Genomic DNA, 17,425 nt, shown 5'->3' on the forward strand with positions numbered 1-17,425 from the left:
AGAGACGGGGTTTCACCATGTTGACCAGGATGGTCTCGATCTCTTGACCTCGTGATCCACCCGCCTTGGCCTCCCAAAGTGCTGGGATTACAGGCTTGAGCCACCGCGCCCGGCGCTATATTGTTTTAAAAGGAAAACCTGGACCGAGCCATTTTTCCATTTATTTAAGGTTTTAGGGTAAGAGTCACCTTTCACTAAAATTAGATATTAAGGAAATACTCAAGAATCTTTGGGAACAAAATCCTTAGCTCAATAGTTTGACACAAGAGGCCAGAATAATTCAGTAGCTAAAATAAAACAAAGCAAAGAAAGAACTTAACAGATACTTTATTGCTCACCTTTCACACAAAGCACACCTCCAGCCATTTTCTTTCACAGCTTGACAATGTTTACATATACAAAAACCCAGCAAGAAGCATCATATCATGTAGACTTCGGTAAGGGAGAATGTAAAACATCGACTCAGCCAGGCTTTTGTTTTCTGCAGCAATAATAAAGGGCCTCCTGCACTTGGCAAAAATCTGTCTTAACTTTGTAGTGCATTTCTTCCATTACAAAAAGTCTCCTGCCTAAAGCAAACTAACTTGTATTTGCTGAGCCAGTGGTATTCACTCATGCATAAAACAAATTTCGGTTTGCTGTTTCTTCTAGCAAATTTCAAGTAAAAATAAGGTTGAAGGAGGAATTTGTTTTGGATGGATGCAGGTCAGTTTGAATTGCTATACTTAACTAAATGCCTACATGTACTATAGATTCACAACTTAGTTTGCTTTTATAATCTTTATGGATTTTGGCCGTGTTCAAGGTTTTCAGTTGAGCATATGATACAGTATTCCATCAACGAAATAAGGCTACTGAATGTGCTATCTGCAGAAGAGCTCATTTAATAGGAACTGACCTAGAAGTTCTATCACAAAGCACATGTGGCATAACACCTCTGAATAAAAAGCCAACTGGGGGCAGAACTGTGCTTGGAAAATAGGCATTGGAATACTTTAAGCAAAACACATATAAATGGATTATTAATATGAGGCAGGTTTCCTAGGAGTAAATCTAAAAAAGTCTAGGCAAATCCTCATTTTCAAAACTGCATATTGAAAACATGAAAACTACTTATTCAAGTAATTTCTTCAAAAAAGTATGCATGTTCTGACTGTGGAATTAGTCTACTGGTCAATTAAAGGCAATTTTAATCACCTTTTAAAAAATTTTTCATAGAAAGGAGAGATGTTACGTGTTTCTCAAATAAACAGCATTATGTAAGTCCAATAAAAAAATCCAACAGAATTGAATGAAGACCTACAAATGCTTATGCCAAGCAGGAATCTGCCTGCCACCTGTGGTCTCACATTAATTCAAAATAGGTGCTGAATTCAGGATTCTGAAACTAAGTTTCTATTACTTGAGCTCTAGCAAAATGTAAGGTTCGGTAGCCTCAACTAGTATAATGTCTTCCCTGTCCAAATCCAGAATGATTATACTGATAACCTCCATGCTGGAAATGCTGTTCAAATTGACCCCCTTGGTGATAATTCTGGCTCCCTCTTCCTCCCCAGCCTCCTCCCTGACCTGCACGACCACCTCGCCCTCCACGACCACCTCGCCCTCCACGACCACCACCACGATCACCATGGTGCCCGCCATCTTGGTATCTATTGTCCTGCTGGTAGCCACCACCCTGGTATCCACTTCCTGTATACGAAGATGTCTGGAAGCCACCATAACCTCCTCCTTGATAGCCACCACTGTGGCCACCATGATAGCCACCTGGCTGGAAACCTGAATCTCGATAACCACCATCTTGGTAGCCACCTCCTCCTCCACTCCCTCCATCTGTCCAGCCTCCTTGATGCTTATTTCCTCTTCCTCCCCCTCGGCCACCATGGTCATAGCCACCACGTCCACCTCTCCCGCCTCCTTGTTCATGACCTCCTCGTCCTCCGTATGAGGAATGTTCATAGCCACCTCTCCCTCCTCCTCGGCCTCCTGTTTGCTGCTGGGGGCCATCTTGCCTCTTCTGCCATGGTGGCATCTCTGGGGGTGGAGGTTCAATTTCATTGGGTCTACCACCTCTGTCAGGCACCCTGCCCATCAACACCTACAGAATAGGAAAGGTATTTTAAACTTTTATTTTATGAACAGAAATAAATGCATTTGGAAAAAATTAAAGGTACTCTAATCACCTTATTGATAGCACAGGCAGTCTTTTCTCTTATAGAGCCGCTGCTTGTCCTTAAAATCTTTGACAAGTCCTGTCTTGCAGCCAAAAGATGGGCAACAGAAATAGTACTTTTAGGGGATAAGACTGAACGTTTCGGCTGGTAAACCTTAGCTAATTTTTCTGTCTGACTCTGTCGAAAGAAAAGCGTTGAAAGAGAAATGTTGATTTTCAAAATGACATAAGAAACACATATTAAATAAGTTAAAGGTCTCCAAAATATCTGATAAAGATATTTACTAGGATCCAAATGGTAGGAAAGGTTAATACACTCACTACTGCTCCTACCTAGTCAAGCACTACCTTAAAAGTACAGCTGCCAGTCTTGACACAACAAGGAGTAACAGGGACTGTGGGGGCAGGGGTGGAGTGGGAGGGCTTCCCTTTAGGGTTATGAAGCCAACATGACAAAAAGGTTCCCCCATCACTGGTCTCAGATCAAACATACTCATTTTCTCTACTTAAATATAAGAATGTAAAGTTATTTCAACAATTTTGTTTTTTAATTTTCCTATCTTTGGTTTCTATGAGGTAATAAATATCTGTTGAATGACCAAGGTCTTTACCTGGATTATCTCATTTAGCTGAAATAAAAGTTAAGTCTTACTAGAATTCTCCAATTCTCTAGAAATCATACTAAATCCAATATTTCTAACTTCCGTTAGCAAATTAATTGTTAGCTTGAAGTAAACAAATAATTTGAAATCAATTTAGAGTAATTTTCAAATAACTCCATTTCTCTCAAAAACAAGTACTTCCAGTAAGAACTAAAAAATTCAGATTTGTTAAAAAATTGAAAATTGAAAAACAAATCTTTTCCTTATTGCTGAATGGAAAATCCCGATGTGTGCCTTCTATGTATTTCTCCCATAGTCTCCATGTATCTAAACTGTTTATATGTTTAGGGATCATGTCTATAAATAGTCTGCTCTTTTAAATTATTTAATGTGTACCTTAGCTCTGTCAGACCAGCCAAAGGACTGTACAGTGACATCCAAACGTTTTATTAGCAGCTTTCTCCGGACTTCATATTCATTGGCTATGGCTTGGTTAATTGCTTCTATCTTTTCCTAAAGCAAAATTAAAAAGACTAGTTAGAATTTACATCTCCTTGATCCTCTGTCCCCAAGGGGCAGAAACTGCATCTGTGTCATTCATAACTGAGATCCCAGCATTTAAGAAAGTTCTTATTCCACGTAACACACTAACAATTAATGAAGCGATAGGCAACAAAAAGCTGATTCTCAAAACATAACGAAGAATATATGAAGGACACAATTCTTATTTATCTCTCCCATAATTTACTGTGTGAAGCTCGGCTCAATGAAGTTTTTGGCTTGAAGGGAATCCATTTGGCAACAAGAAACAGACGTCATACTGAATTTCAGTTTACTTTTATCAGCTGTGTGAAATATTTACAGATTATGAGATAAGTGCTTCTAATCGCGTACAAATAAAATTATTCTGCAGAAATCCTGAGATTCACAAAATGATTCTAAGAGTGTTCAACTAGAAAACTATGTATTAGAAAATATAATTTAAAAAGCACAAAATATAAGTGTTGACATGAAAATCCTAACTCTATAGTTGTTTACAAAGTTTACTCAATGTGATTACTACTCACCCAGTGGGCTGGTCCCATTGGCTTCTTCATTAAAGGCTTTCCCACATGATTAGGTGGAACTTTTGCTAACGTTTCCTTTAACTGACACAAAAACATGAATAAATGAATAAAAACTCTAAAAGTCATCAAACATCCTCATCTTCCCAATTCCCATCATATCTTGCCATCAAAAGAAGATTCCTGACAGAGGCAAAGGTGGAGGATGTTTTGAAATGCAAATGTAAAAGACCCACAAGATAAAGACACTCACTGGTCCCACTCCTCAAGCCTACAGAAGTACTTCATTGCACCTAGAACAGTGCCTGACAACAGCAGGCACTCAATGAACATTTATTTGCTGAATGGATGAATGAACACACAGGAAAATATGGACTATGGATACACTGCTGCTTCCCTGTAGAGTTCAGCCAAATTTGTGCATCATGGTGCTGGTCTACCCCACAATGCAAATGTACCAATTCTTAAGAGTCCAGCAGATAAGCATATAGGGAATAACTCTGCTATAACAAATAACCATTCTCCTCTACTCATTTTTTGTTAAAATTGCTTGTTCCTAATTAATTATACAGAAAATCTTAACTGATAATCTGTGGTATAAAAATAATTCTAATTTCTTTTCACATACTAGATTATGTTAGCAGTCAACAAAACGGTTTGTCAACTGAAGCATGAGACTTGAAATGACTGGATTAAAAATCAAAAATATTAACATCCTTTTCTGTCCAGTCAACGGGGAGCAGGGTGGTAACATTTAATGATAAAGACCTTAAATTGACTGTATCAAAGTTCAATGATAAAATAATTTTTAAAAGGACTGAAATCTTAATCCTTCTTACATTATATCTAGCTTGCTTTAGCTTACAAACCAGTGTAGAATTTCCTTTTTGAAAAAGAAACATGCTAACATGTTTTTAGGAAAATAATAAAATGCTAAAATACTAATTTATCTTTAAGGCATCTAGGATTTAAAACCCAAAATTCATTTTGTAACAATTACTTAATAATATGCACATTAGGTTCCCATTAAGAGAAAGTAAATTAATTGCTTCATTTCAAACAAATGTAGGACTATGCCTTTAATACACTACAACTTGGTACTAAAGGTCTTACTTTTTTTTCAATCCCGCTGAAGAATTGGAACATAGTTATATTGGCTGGAGGTTTGGACATTCCTAGAGCAATACATATGCCTTTCAACTCTTGAAAGACCTCACTACCGCCTCCTTCTTGAGCTTTTTTTGGAGGAGCATTCACACAGAGCATTCTGGCAGCTTCTAGTTCTGAGATGAGGTATGCTGAAGTAAACAAAATAAGATTTCAAAATGAGATACAGCTATAGTTATAGTCATAAGTCTGGAGTCACAACTCTATAGACCTAATGATATGTAACTGTTAAAGCTGCAAGAATGGATAAAAACAAGAAAGAAAAACCACCTTTACCTGCAAACGAAATAAGATATAAACTGGTTATGTAATTCAGGTATTTAAGCGATATGTAAGGTTTAAAGGTTAATTTAAAAATAAGCGATTCTCCTTTGAAACCAAAGTCTCAAGGTAAGTAACATCTAAAAATTTGGATTCTTGAATTCCAGTATTAAGAAAGCTCCAGAACAGGGGTTGGCATCTGTTAAAAATTTTGCAACGGTGGCCGGTGACCAATTTTTAATGACAAATTTTTTTATTTTTTACTTCTCACTACTTGTAAGCATCAGTGATACAACTACCTTGCTCTCTTGTCTCCCAATGCTTAGATAGCCTGTCTAGAAGAGGTGTGAAACAACATTTATAAGTTAAAGTTTAAGTTACAGGAGAAGCAGGAAGGCACCCCAAAGTTCCTTTCCCAAGGTCTCCAATTCTTATGTTGCCCTCTGGCTGTTCAAAGAGATTCCTCTTGCAACTATATTCTTCTCAGGACTCCCTTCCCCCTACCTTCCTCAACCCATTCCCTTCAAAACAACAATAAAACTTTCAAAACACTTCTTGGCATAGTCCTCTTCATGTCAATATCATCTGATTTCAGGTTGGTATAATGAGGGCTGCAAACGGCTTCAGGTAATTCAGCTGAAGGTATAAATATTCAATCCCATTCCTTTAACCTTCCCAAGGACATTTCAATTTTTATAAAAGATAATTAAGAATCATTTGAATCTTAGGATTTCAGGTTACGTGACAAAGTGAGACTCTTCTGACAATATAACGAAACCAGTTTTGGAAAAAGATATTTTCAAGGCCCTTCAGGGTCCTATTAGAAGTAGAAAAAAAGTCAACTTGTGTATCAAATTTCCTATATCCAAAATGTAATCCTAGAAGGATAGAGGCCATAATTTTGGCAAATCATTTCTGAAAGGCTGCCAACTCCTGTTCTAAAACAATAAATACAGCTAAGTTTCTGGAAAGGTCATACTAAATGGGTTTGACACTGTAAAATCTTAACATGTTCCATACTGCAAACTGTATTTATGAGTTAAAACATCCAAACAGTAACACCCCACTGTTATGACAATAACCACTGTTTCTGTACATAGGGTTTTATTAGAACACTGCCACACTCATTTATATGTTGTCTATGGCTGCTTTCATGCTATGACAGCAGAGGTATGTAGTTGTGACAGAGAATGTAGGGCCCACAGGCCAAAAATATTTACTATCTGGCCCTTTTAGAAAAAGTTTGCCAACCCTTGTTCCAGAAAATCATATACTTATATGATTTAACACGTTGGTTCTGTAAATTTGGGATAACATAGTTCAGGTATTCACAAAATTAGGTCACCAATAATTACTGTGAAAAAACTTTAATCATAATTAATGTGTTCAAAGCACTGGGAAAGGCACTTAAGATATAATTTTTTAAAACATCAAAAAGATTATCCCTTCCAACAATCTAGTTAGGAATAAAGAATATATGCAAAAATAAAAGATGAATAGTTCTTCATCTACTAGGAACTCAGATATCTTACTTAATTTACATAAGGGAAACACTGAGAATCATAAAAGGCCAATGAAGAACCAGAGTCTTTAATCTGACATGAGTTTTTCAGCTGCTCATTCAAAGTCTATTCTATCTTACCAACAATTCTAATGAGGCTGGTTTGTTTCCCCCCTAAAATACAATGTGATAAAAGGTTTGAATTAGTGAGGTAAGGGTGCTGGAAAAGTAAAATTATAGCATCCAGATGTGACAACTGATATTTTGAAAGATGAGAACTATTTACACAGGCCAAGTACATGTAGGTAAATGCTAGAATGAAAGAAAGGTTACAAACTGGGGAGAATATTTTAGAAAGGGATAAATGGCAGAAGCGATGATAATGAGGGAAACAGTGTGTATGTAAGTATGTATGTATGAAGAATATAAAAAGTGAGTGACCTCTAGATGATTTAGTCATTTAATTGAAGAGCAAATAGTTGTATATTCTTGAAAAGCTTTTGAGGTGATAGCACATTAAGTCTAGAATTGTGACCCTGATCCAAAATAATGTTCACTGAAGTCTGCTTAAGAAACAGAAAAGTGGGCCAGGCACGGTGGCTCACACCTGCAATCCCAAGCACTTTGGGAGGCCGAGGCAGGTGGATCACTAGATCAGGAGTTCGAGACCAGCCTGACCAACATGATGAAACCTCGTCTCCACTAAAAATACAAAAATTAGCTAGGCATGGTAGCACACGCCTGTAATCCCACCTACACAGGAGGCTGAGGCAGGAGACTCACTTGAACCCAGGAGGTGGAGTTTGCAGTGAGCCGAGACTGCACCACTGCACTCCAGTCTGGGCAACAGAGTGAGACTCGTCTCTTAAAATAAAAAAAAAAAAAAAAGAAACGGAAAAGTGTAAAAGTCATCTTATATTTACATTCAAAGTGGTTTTTATAAGTAACAGCGCTAAAAAGACCAAACTCTGAGCTCTTTGGAAGAATTAGCTCTTCAGGGTCATAAGCAAGCATTCCACACAGCTATTATTTTCCTATGTAGATAACATATCCTAAGTGCCAAATATTGGTAAGGATAAGCAATGCTATAAAGGTGTTATCAGCTGAGTACACTGCTATTGAATCAGTTACAGAAATTATACAATATGAAGAATATTAAATGAATATGTAAGAACTATCAGCAGCAATCTCAGTAACTAAAACAACCCCTAACCTTATGTGCACATTCCCACAATAACAATCATTTGACAGACAAATGGGAAGTTAAGAAAATGATTCTGGAATAACTTAATGCCTAAGTATAATGGCTATGAACACTTCTTTTTTTTCCACTGAACCTTAAAAACTGAAGTTGCATCATTTTTCAGAAACCATAATAGAGTTGTAAAGACAAAATATTTTTAAAACCCTCTAAATTGTGTCATAATGAGAACTATTAATAGCTAACTAACCAAAGCTTAATGTAAATGTGCTTCAGAATGCTACATAAATTCTGAGTTAAGACTATAGGTTGTATTTATTGGAAAGTTTATAGAAGGCAATGAAATTTGTGAGTCTTACTGTTTTTCAGTGTGAAGAGACAAAACAGTAGTATGTAAAAAACATGGAAGGAAAGAACTTTCCATAAAAATTGTATTTCCCAGAATGATCAGTAAGTACAAGAACAATCCAAGTATTATTCCAGAATATTTACAAACAAAACCAAAATCCCCAATTACCCAACCACAAAGAAATAACAAGACAAAATACTTCACATTAATCATTAAATGTATCTACTATTATAAACACTTACTCTCCTCAAAGAAATTAATTTCTAAACACAATCTCCATTATTTCCATACTATCTTCCTAGTATACTTAAAAACATGCTTCTAGTCTAAAATACAAAGGTTTAATGATCATACACTTGAGCAACACTCCAGCACTACCAGTGATCACATTAGGAGAAACACAACAGCCTGAGTACCACCGAAGCTGAAATACTGAACGAGCATCAATTACAAAAACAATAATGCTACCAGTACACACATCTACCATCAGCTCCTAAATTGGAAATTTAAGAAAGTTTTCTTTTAAAATGAATTTTGAATTATATCCATAATGAAACAAACAAACAAAATACATGATCAGTTTATTAGTCATGGAAAACATAAAGACAAAATAACAGCTCTATTCTAGTATCCATGAACTTACTGAGCAAGAGGAGGCAGTTCTTCTGAATGAGAAGGCGCTTGGTCACATCGCCAGATGTCAGTGAAAGATACGGGCAGTTCATCTCCCCTAGCAGCCCACTCACCTCAAGCTGGAATTCTTCAGCTTCACTCGGACCTTTTAAGAATTAAAATAATCTTATTTAATGATAATAATTGTTCTTCTATTAGCATAACAATTATATACACGTAAAATTTTTAATAGGATTTTCATAACTTGAGTTTCTTTCCCTTCTAATTGATCCTTTCTTTTACCACTGCAAATCTTTTTTTTTCTTTTTTGAGATAAGGTCTCTGAGGCCCAGGCTGGAGTGCAGTGGCATGATCCCAGCTCACTGTAACTTCAAACTCCCAGGCTTGAGGGATCCTCCTGCTTTAGCCTCCAGAATAGCTGGGCCTACAGGTGTATGCCACCATGCCTGGCTATTTAGAAAATTTTTTTGTAGAGACTGGGTCTCACTGTGTTGTCTAGATTAGCATCAGACTCCTGACCTCAAGTAATCTTCCCACCTTGGCCTCTCAAAGCACTGGGATTACTGCAGGCATGAGCCACTGCACCCAATCTAAAATTTTCTTTCTCAAAGTGTTCATTAGGTCATTCCCTTATTTGAGAGTCTTTTATGGCTCCCTAATTTCTCCCTCATCTAATCTATTTTTTTCTGTCTGCTTTCAAAGATTCTTCATAGCTGCTTAGGTTTGCCCTTCCCAGCACATTCAGCTATAATCACCTACTTTCCCTCCACAGATATTCCCTTTGTTTGTTCCAGGCCAGTCTCCTCATTGTCCCATGAATAACCGGTCTCATTTCCACTCTATGCCTTCATTTAAGTTATTCCCTGTGACAGATATGCCCTCTACTCTCTTCCCCTCTAGCAAATCCCACCCATCCACCAAAGCCCAGCGGTCTTGCTCCTTGATGAAACTTTCCTTAAATACCCTTGTACTTGCTAATTTCTTCTCTCTGTGAACCACAAAGTGCTTCAGCATTTAAGTACTGTACTTGGCCGAGCATGGTGGCACATGCCTGTAATCCCAGCACTTTAGGGGGCCAAGGCAGGCAGATGGCTTGAGCTTAGGAGTTCAAGACCAGCCTGGGTAACATGGCAAAACCCCATCACCAAGAAAAATAAAAATTAGCCAGTCATCGTGGCACATGCCTATAATCCCAGCTACTAAGGAGGCTGAGGCTGGAGAATTGCTTGAACCTCTGAGGCAGAGGTTGCAGCGAGCCCGATCGCACCACTGCACTGCAGCCTGGGTGACAGAGTGAGACCTTGTTTAAAAAACAAACAAACAAAAAAGGACTGTGCTTATCTCCAGTTGTTTCACTTGTGCCTAACATTCCCAGTTAGACAAAATTTGAGGACAGCAAACATGATTTACAGTCCTGTATGCCCATAGCATATTAAAAAAATGTACCCCAAAAAAAAAAAAACAAAAAAAAAAAAAAAAAAAAAAAAAAAAAAAAAAAGCATAGAGTTCACTGAGTGAAAAAGGAAAAACAAAGCTCTTTCTTCATTATTTTTTATTGTTCTCTATTCAATATCATAAAGGAGAAGAAATTAACAAACTTTGAGAGAGTCACTTGACCACCTGAGTCCATTTTCTAATCTGTAATACAGTAAGACTACATTATGAATGTTTTACAAACTGTGATCTGTGAGCCCCTGAGTTCCACAGAGCTCTTTTAGAGGCAGCTGGGAGGAGGAGGAGGAGGAAAGAGTTGGCTTAAAGGTACCTCATCTCTACTTTGTTAGAACACCTTTTCACCTGTTTTATATGATGGCTTCTGTATCATGTTTCATTTGAGAAAAAGGGGCTCCAGGTTAAAAACAGGTATCATCTAGTACTGGTGTTTTCAAAGGTTCCTACAGTGTCTGAAACATTTGGTCAAGAGGTAGTATAGCACAGTGCTTAAGTGCACTGGCTCGGAACTAGACTACCATTCTGGGGTTGAACTACAGGATGACCTCAGGCAATGGATTTAAATTCTCTAAGCTTTCTTGTTAAAGGTTTAACAGTAATGAAACCTGCCTCAAAAAAATAAATAAATAAAAATAAAAAAAAAATAAAACCTGCTTCATAGGGTTGCCCTGAGGTTTAATGAGTTAACACGTATGAAGTGTTTAGAACATAGTGAGTACACAATAAATGTAAGCTGCTGCTATCATTATTGTTACACTATACTCTCCTTAATAATTGGAATTGAATGCAACTAACACATACAGGTACACATTAAATATACTAGCATGGAAGCCATCATCTCCGCAAACTAACACAGGAACAGAAAACCAAACACCACATGTTCTCAACCATAAATGGGAGTTGAACAATGAGAACAAATGGATACAGGGAGGGCGAACAACACATACCAGGGCCTGTTAGGGGGGTGGAGGGCAAGGGGAGGGAACTTAAGAGGTTGGGTCAATAGGTGTAGCAAACTACCATGGCACATGTATACCTATGTAACAAACCTGCATGTTCTATACATGTATCCTGGAACTTAATTTTTAAAAATATATTTATACTAGTATGCAAGAAGGTGAGTTCTTCAAAATGCAATTATGTGGGAAAAAAGGAATTATATGTATTGCACTCCATAAGGGTGGATTAACAGGTAAGTATTTCCCTTGATCTCCTATTACAGGTTTACCTATAGCAAGAAGGAGCCAGATGGTGGAGTGTCAGATTCAAGCTTTTGCCCCTTTTGCAGTGTCGACAAACTAGTGCAACTGTGAAAATAAAATTGGCAAATGCAGAACAGCTCTTAGGCCCATAGATTTGATTGTCCTGGGTCTCACTGTGATGTATCTAACAATGCATTCCTATGATAAACAAAATGTCTTAACGAAGTGTTTCTTTCTCCCCAAGCAAAACAGAATAATAATGCATTTACTCAATATGCTGTAGATGCTTCTAATATCTGGTAGTCCTAAAAGAAAAACATCCCGGTATCTAGTTATGGCCATCAATCTAGGATCTTACATTTCACATCTTACAAAATATAGGAAGGTCATATATTCTATGCTTGTGGTCTCCATTTTTTCTATATCTCAGTAATAGGGTCCTTTCAGCCTCCACAAATTTTTAAGTTACATGACTTTATTCTGATATTTCAACTTCTGAATCACCTCTAAAAACAACGGAGGGAAAAAAAATCTTGGCTCCTTTACAAATTTTTCTTTACATTTATAAAAAACTTGGAACTTTCAGCTTTAGTACTGATAATGTTTAGCTGACAATACTTCAATATTATTTTTAAACTTTGTACTTAAAAGTGAATGTTTACTTACTGTTAGTTGCTTGCACATTTTCCTCTAGTTTACAGAGCACTCTTAATTCAGACACCAGCCAAGCACACAGTTTGGTAAACTCAGGGGAACTGGCTCCAGCAGAGACTGCCTGTGAGAGCGCTCCATCTTCCAACAATGGGCCCTTGTAACTGGTGAGTAAGAAATTATATTTCAGAAGAAAATACAATCACACCTAATATATTGTAGATAAAACATATCTATGTCTTATTTATATAAGCAATTTAATAAAGATAAGTTATTTGACCAATTATAAATGGGTAAATATAAACAAAATTTTGAACTATACTGAACCATTAGAAAAAGAAGCTAAATAGTAGCTGTATTTCAACCCTTCACAACGTAGGTTAGTATTTAACAGAATTGCATATACTACTAAATTATGTCAACTTCTGTACATTTACTAAAAGTTTTCACTGTAAAAAGGTTTATTTTCTTACTGTAACTGAATTGAGTATTAAAAGCAAATTAACAAGTAATACATAGCTAATTATACTGTAGCTTATTATTTCAGAAATAAAACTTGTTATCTTTTCTAGAAATTTTTCAGAAAACAACTAGGTTAGGTTTTTATTCTATTTTATTTTTAGATAAGGTCTCGCACTGTCACCCAGGCTGAAGTGCAGTGAAGGCACATGCCACCAAATCTGGCTAATTTTAAAATTTTCTATAGAGATAGGGTCTTACTATGTTGCCCAGGCTTGGTTAGGTTTCGAGTGTCTGAGTGTGTGTGTGAGTGCATGTGTGTTTCATTTTTTTTTTTTTTTTTTAAGACGGAGTTTCGCTCTTGTGCAGGCTGGAGTGCAACGGTGTGATCTGAGCTCATTGCAACCTCCACCTCCTGGGTCCAAGTGATTTTCCTGCCTCAGCCTCCCGAGTAGGAAATTCTGGCTAATTCTGTATTTTTTATTTAGTAGAGATGGGGTTTCTCCAAGTTGGTCAGACTGGTCTTGAACTCCTGACCTCAGGTGATCTGCTCACCTAGGCCTCTCAAAGTGCTGGGATTACAGGCATGGGCCACCATGTCCAGCCTAGTTAGGTTTTTAATGATTTCCTTTAAAAGTTAAAACTTGGCCGGGCACGGTGGCTCACGCCTGTAATCCCAGCACTTTGGGAGGCCGAGGTGGGTGGATCACGAGGTCAAGAGATCGAGACCATCCTGGTCAACACGGTGAAACCCCGTCTCTACTAAAAACTACAAAAAATTGGCTGGGCATGGTGGCGCGTGCCTGTAATCCCAGCTACTCAGGAGGCTGAGGCAGGAGAATTGCCAGAACCCAGGAGGCGGAGGTTGCGGTGAGCCGAGATCGCGCCATTGCACTCCAGCCTGGGTAACAAGAGCAAAACTCCGTCTCAAAAAAAAAAAAGTTAAAACTTTCCAGTTAAACATTTATATAATTTTTATAAATTTAATGACAGTTAAGACTAGCAAGACATTCTAGTACCAAAGAAATGTCAAGGTTAGTTTAATAACCATTGGCCAGTTAATGAACTGGGGCATCTGGATCCTAATCCTTTGTAAGTAATCCTAACGTAATTTTAAAAAATTTAAAAATGTTCAAACGTTCATAAAAGATGATAGTCATAACGAACTCCAATCACCAATATTCTAAAATTTAAGATTTTTGTCATTCCAAGCAATCATATACATATTATTCAGATTGTTTCATATTCTCTTAAATACTGATAATAAGACTTATTCAAGATGATACAGTAAATATGCTTGATAATATAATGTTTAGAGATACAAATATGTTAGAGAAATGACAGTTCTCAATCCCTTTAAAATACGATTATAGGTTTATACAGTATATGCAACAGAATGAAAAAAATCATACACAAAAAAATGAGATTACATGTAGTCTGGCATCTAGATTTACAAACTACATATTATTAGATACCAGAATCAAAAGACTAGGCCTAGGAGTTTCTCCCTGTGTTTCACATTTAGGCTTCATTAGTTTATTCAACAAGTAGTTACTGAATTCCTCCTGTGTGCCAGGTAAGAGACAAAAAGAGTCATTTGCAGGATCAGTGCATACACCTGTAGTCCCAGCTACTCTGGAGCCTGAGGTGGGAGGATCGCTTGAGCCCGGGAGTTGGAGACCAGACTGGTCACCAGAGAGAGACCTCATCTCTTAATAAATAAATAGAAAAGGTAGTCGTTTAATTCTAATATTTCCCAGTGAATCCCTGAAAAGTACATTTCAATTAATTAAGACTTTTAATGTCTGAATGCCACCACAGTAAGTGGTTAAGGTTAAAATGTATAACAGTTTTTGGAAAATCCGTTGTATACATTACAATCCATCTCAAGTATTTATGTGATTACAATTACTACAGTAACAATTACTTGTATAGTACCCAAAAGAATAAAAAGTTTTTTAAAAAAGAGGGAAAAAAGAGACAAAGGGAAGAAACAGCATCTGTGGCCAATTCTTAAGTGACCACCATCCATGCAGAAAGACTTAAATAAGGTCTTCCTACTCCCTTTCATTCCACTCTTCCTTCAGTACTACAGTGTCATTTATTCCAGAAAGAAGCTTCTAGGACTTCATTTCCTTTCCCTCCTCAGGGCTCCTCACAGCATATTTTCCCAGTATCCTGTGAACCCTTCTTCCACCTCACTTTGTACCCTAAGTACCCAACACTGCCACAAAGCAACTGTTCCTTAAAAAGGCCTAATGAATGAATGGTTTCATGTGTGAACAGGCAATTCGGTCTGAGATGTCAACTAGAGACTATTTTGCTGAATGACTTTAACATGTGCCCTAATGAAAGAAGCCCCCTAAAGTCTGGAATATTTATGAAAAGTCGAAGCAAGTTTCCAAGAAAAGAACAATGGTATTTCACTTTGACAAAGAAAGATGATAAGCACGACTACTTCCTTTCCTAAAAATTTCTACTAGGGTAGTAAATTATTCAAATAGGCAGACTTTGGGAATCCTCAAGGTGTTTTTTCCTAAAGAAACGTTTCTCTCAAAGATTTCCTTGTTGTGGAAAAGCGAGAGAGTTTTGATAAAGAACTTGTTACTTAGCTAGCTAAATCTGTACTTTGTTCTGATACCGTACCTGTAGGTAAATATCTAATCATATAATTTGTTTCTGGAACAACATGTAGCCCAAGAGGTTCCACGTTCTCAAGTTTAATAGAGTATACTGATCTGGGTGACCCAGTGAGATTACAAACCCTATTTCCAGCTTCTAGATCCTGTTGAATTATGGTTGAATAACTATCAGGAGGAGGAGAGACAAAATGCAAAACAAATATGCAGGTTCTTCGTGGGTGAAGACGACCCCGGTCTAATGGGGCTCAACGAGGCAGAGTGTCACAGAATCAAGGGAAACTGCCGGTGGTTCCCAAGGAGGTGGTGATAGGTTAGATGCACAAGTGAGCTGGCTAGCGGAACAGATGCAACGCTCATATATGTGGCTTAGGGAAGACTGGGTGCATGCAGAGATGACTGGGCAAACGAGAAATTTTGAGAGAAGTGGGGTGAGGTAGGAGTAGGGGCTCAAGATGGGAACAGGAAATTTGGAGAACAAGTAGGAAAGCAGAAGCAACTTTGGCAAATTTAGAGTTGGGGGCTTAAGGGTAGGGCAGGAGGATGAAGCAAGGAGGGACGCTCGGGGAGTGGGGGTGGCAAGAACCAGAGCCCAGACAATGACACGCATGACTGACAAACGCTGCGGGTAGCTCGGCTGCAGGAAGCACCGGGCAGGCCTAGGGGTGTTGGGATTGGAGGACCCCGAGGTAGCAGTGCAGACAGTGGACGTGGCATTGGGGGTTCCAGGGCCAAAGGGAAGAGACAGCCAGGAGCCACGGGGTGCGGTGTGGAGAGGCAGGTGTCTCAGACTGGGGTGCTGGAGGTGTTCCCAGGGGGCCGGCAGTGTAGGGCTTGGGAGACCCGTGCCCTGGCAGTCTTACCCTAGATCTTCCAACGACTCCAAGATGTCAGTTTCCATGAGGTCACACTCCATGCTACTGTGGTATTCAAATTTCCGAGTCGTCAGGCTCCCCTCTTCGCCGGCAACGCGTACACTCGCGCATGCGCGACTTCCCCGGAACTTCCAAATCGACAGCTGGCGCCTCAGCTCCCGCACTGCGCATGTCCGGAGCGTGCGCAAGAAACTTGGTCCCACCGACTGCCCCACCCCTGCCCGCTAAGGAAATGTAGGGCCGCGCAGTTTTGCACATGCGTGTTACTGGATAGTGAAGCCAACCGCCAAAGAAGGGCAGGAGGACCGGCTGCGTGGCAGCTGGGTGTGGGGACCACGCGAAGGGGAGAGGTCTCGGCTCTGTTTATTGGGTGTACGCATGTGCGAATCTAGGGGGCGAGGCGGGCAGTGAAGGAGCTTGGAAGGAACTTGGTATCGGGACTCGGGTGGAGTCGGCTGTGAAACCGAATCTCTGCATCCCAGACAGGAGATCCGGTGGCTCTTCGTAGTGTGCCGGCGTGTGCTAGCCTTAGCTTGCGGGTCATTTGCCCAGGACTGCGGTAGACGGCCCAAGTGCAGACGGCAGATAGCGAGACATTTGATTTCCTTGTGGCTGCAGTGGCTGTATTTCAGGGTTAGGGAGAGTCAACTTTCCTTAGACAACGGATATTCAGAAACTTGGGTCGTTTACCCCCACGCGGACTACCTGATTTCTAAAGCCCTTCCCAGACACTAAGCATGTTATTTTAAGGATAAGTGGGAGCCTCACTCCATTGCAAATTGAATAGAATGTTTACATCCACGTAGTTTAGACAGTGAACAAACTTTTTGGCTATACTGTCATTGCTTTTGATATTTGCCGGGTGAAACATTGGGTTCGCAATGTGTTAAGGTATCTTGGCAGTTAATGAGTGTGTGCTTAGAAATTATTGAAAACTGCCCGAGCTGGATAGCTCACGGCTGCAATCCCAACACTTTGGGAGGCCGACGCGGGCAGATCACAAGGTCAGGAGATCAAGACCATCCTAGCCAACATGGTGAAACCCTGTCTCTACTAAAAATAGAAGAATTAGGCCGGGCGCGGTGGCTCAAGCCTGTAATCCCAGCACTGTGGGAGGCCGAGGCGGGTGGATCACGAGGTCAAGAGATCGAGACCATCTGGTCAACATGGTGAAACCCCGTCTCTACTAAAAATAC

At 39.0% G+C, this 17,425-nt stretch overlaps 1 protein-coding gene across 1 annotated transcript; it reads right to left on the bottom strand.

Moving 5' to 3' along the window:
* Window positions 1-310: 310 nt before the first annotated feature.
* On the bottom strand, window positions 311-16,425 carry FAM98A (family with sequence similarity 98 member A). Its single transcript, XM_017534872.2, has 8 exons — window positions 16,218-16,425; window positions 12,272-12,420; window positions 8,962-9,096; window positions 4,953-5,137; window positions 3,843-3,923; window positions 3,172-3,288; window positions 2,184-2,351; window positions 311-2,098 (listed from the first exon to the last, which is right to left on the bottom strand). The coding sequence occupies exons 1-8, from the start codon at window positions 16,268-16,270 to the stop codon at window positions 1,436-1,438; spliced, it is 1,551 nt and encodes a 516-aa protein (XP_017390361.1). The 5' UTR covers window positions 16,271-16,425; the 3' UTR covers window positions 311-1,435.
* Between the last annotated feature and the right edge of the window lie 1,000 nt (window positions 16,426-17,425).

This window comes from Cebus imitator, unplaced genomic scaffold, assembly GCF_001604975.1.
Source record: "Cebus imitator isolate Cc_AM_T3 unplaced genomic scaffold, Cebus_imitator-1.0 Scaffold88, whole genome shotgun sequence".
Classification (NCBI taxonomy): Eukaryota; Metazoa; Chordata; class Mammalia; order Primates; family Cebidae; genus Cebus; species Cebus imitator.

Bases quoted from the DNA above. Each gene is read 5' to 3' on its own strand.
- FAM98A (XM_017534872.2), bottom strand. From the start codon at position 16,270: ATGGAGTGTGACCTCATGGAAACTGACATCTTGGAGTCGTTGGAAGAT. The intron at 9,097-12,271 runs GTAAGTAAACAT...AATTCTTAAAAG, and splicing joins AAATGTGCAAGCAACTAACA to GTCCGAGTGAAGCTGAAGAA. The intron at 3,289-3,842 runs GTGAGTAGTAAT...ATTTTGCTTTAG, and splicing joins CAATGGGACCAGCCCACTGG to GAAAAGATAGAAGCAATTAA.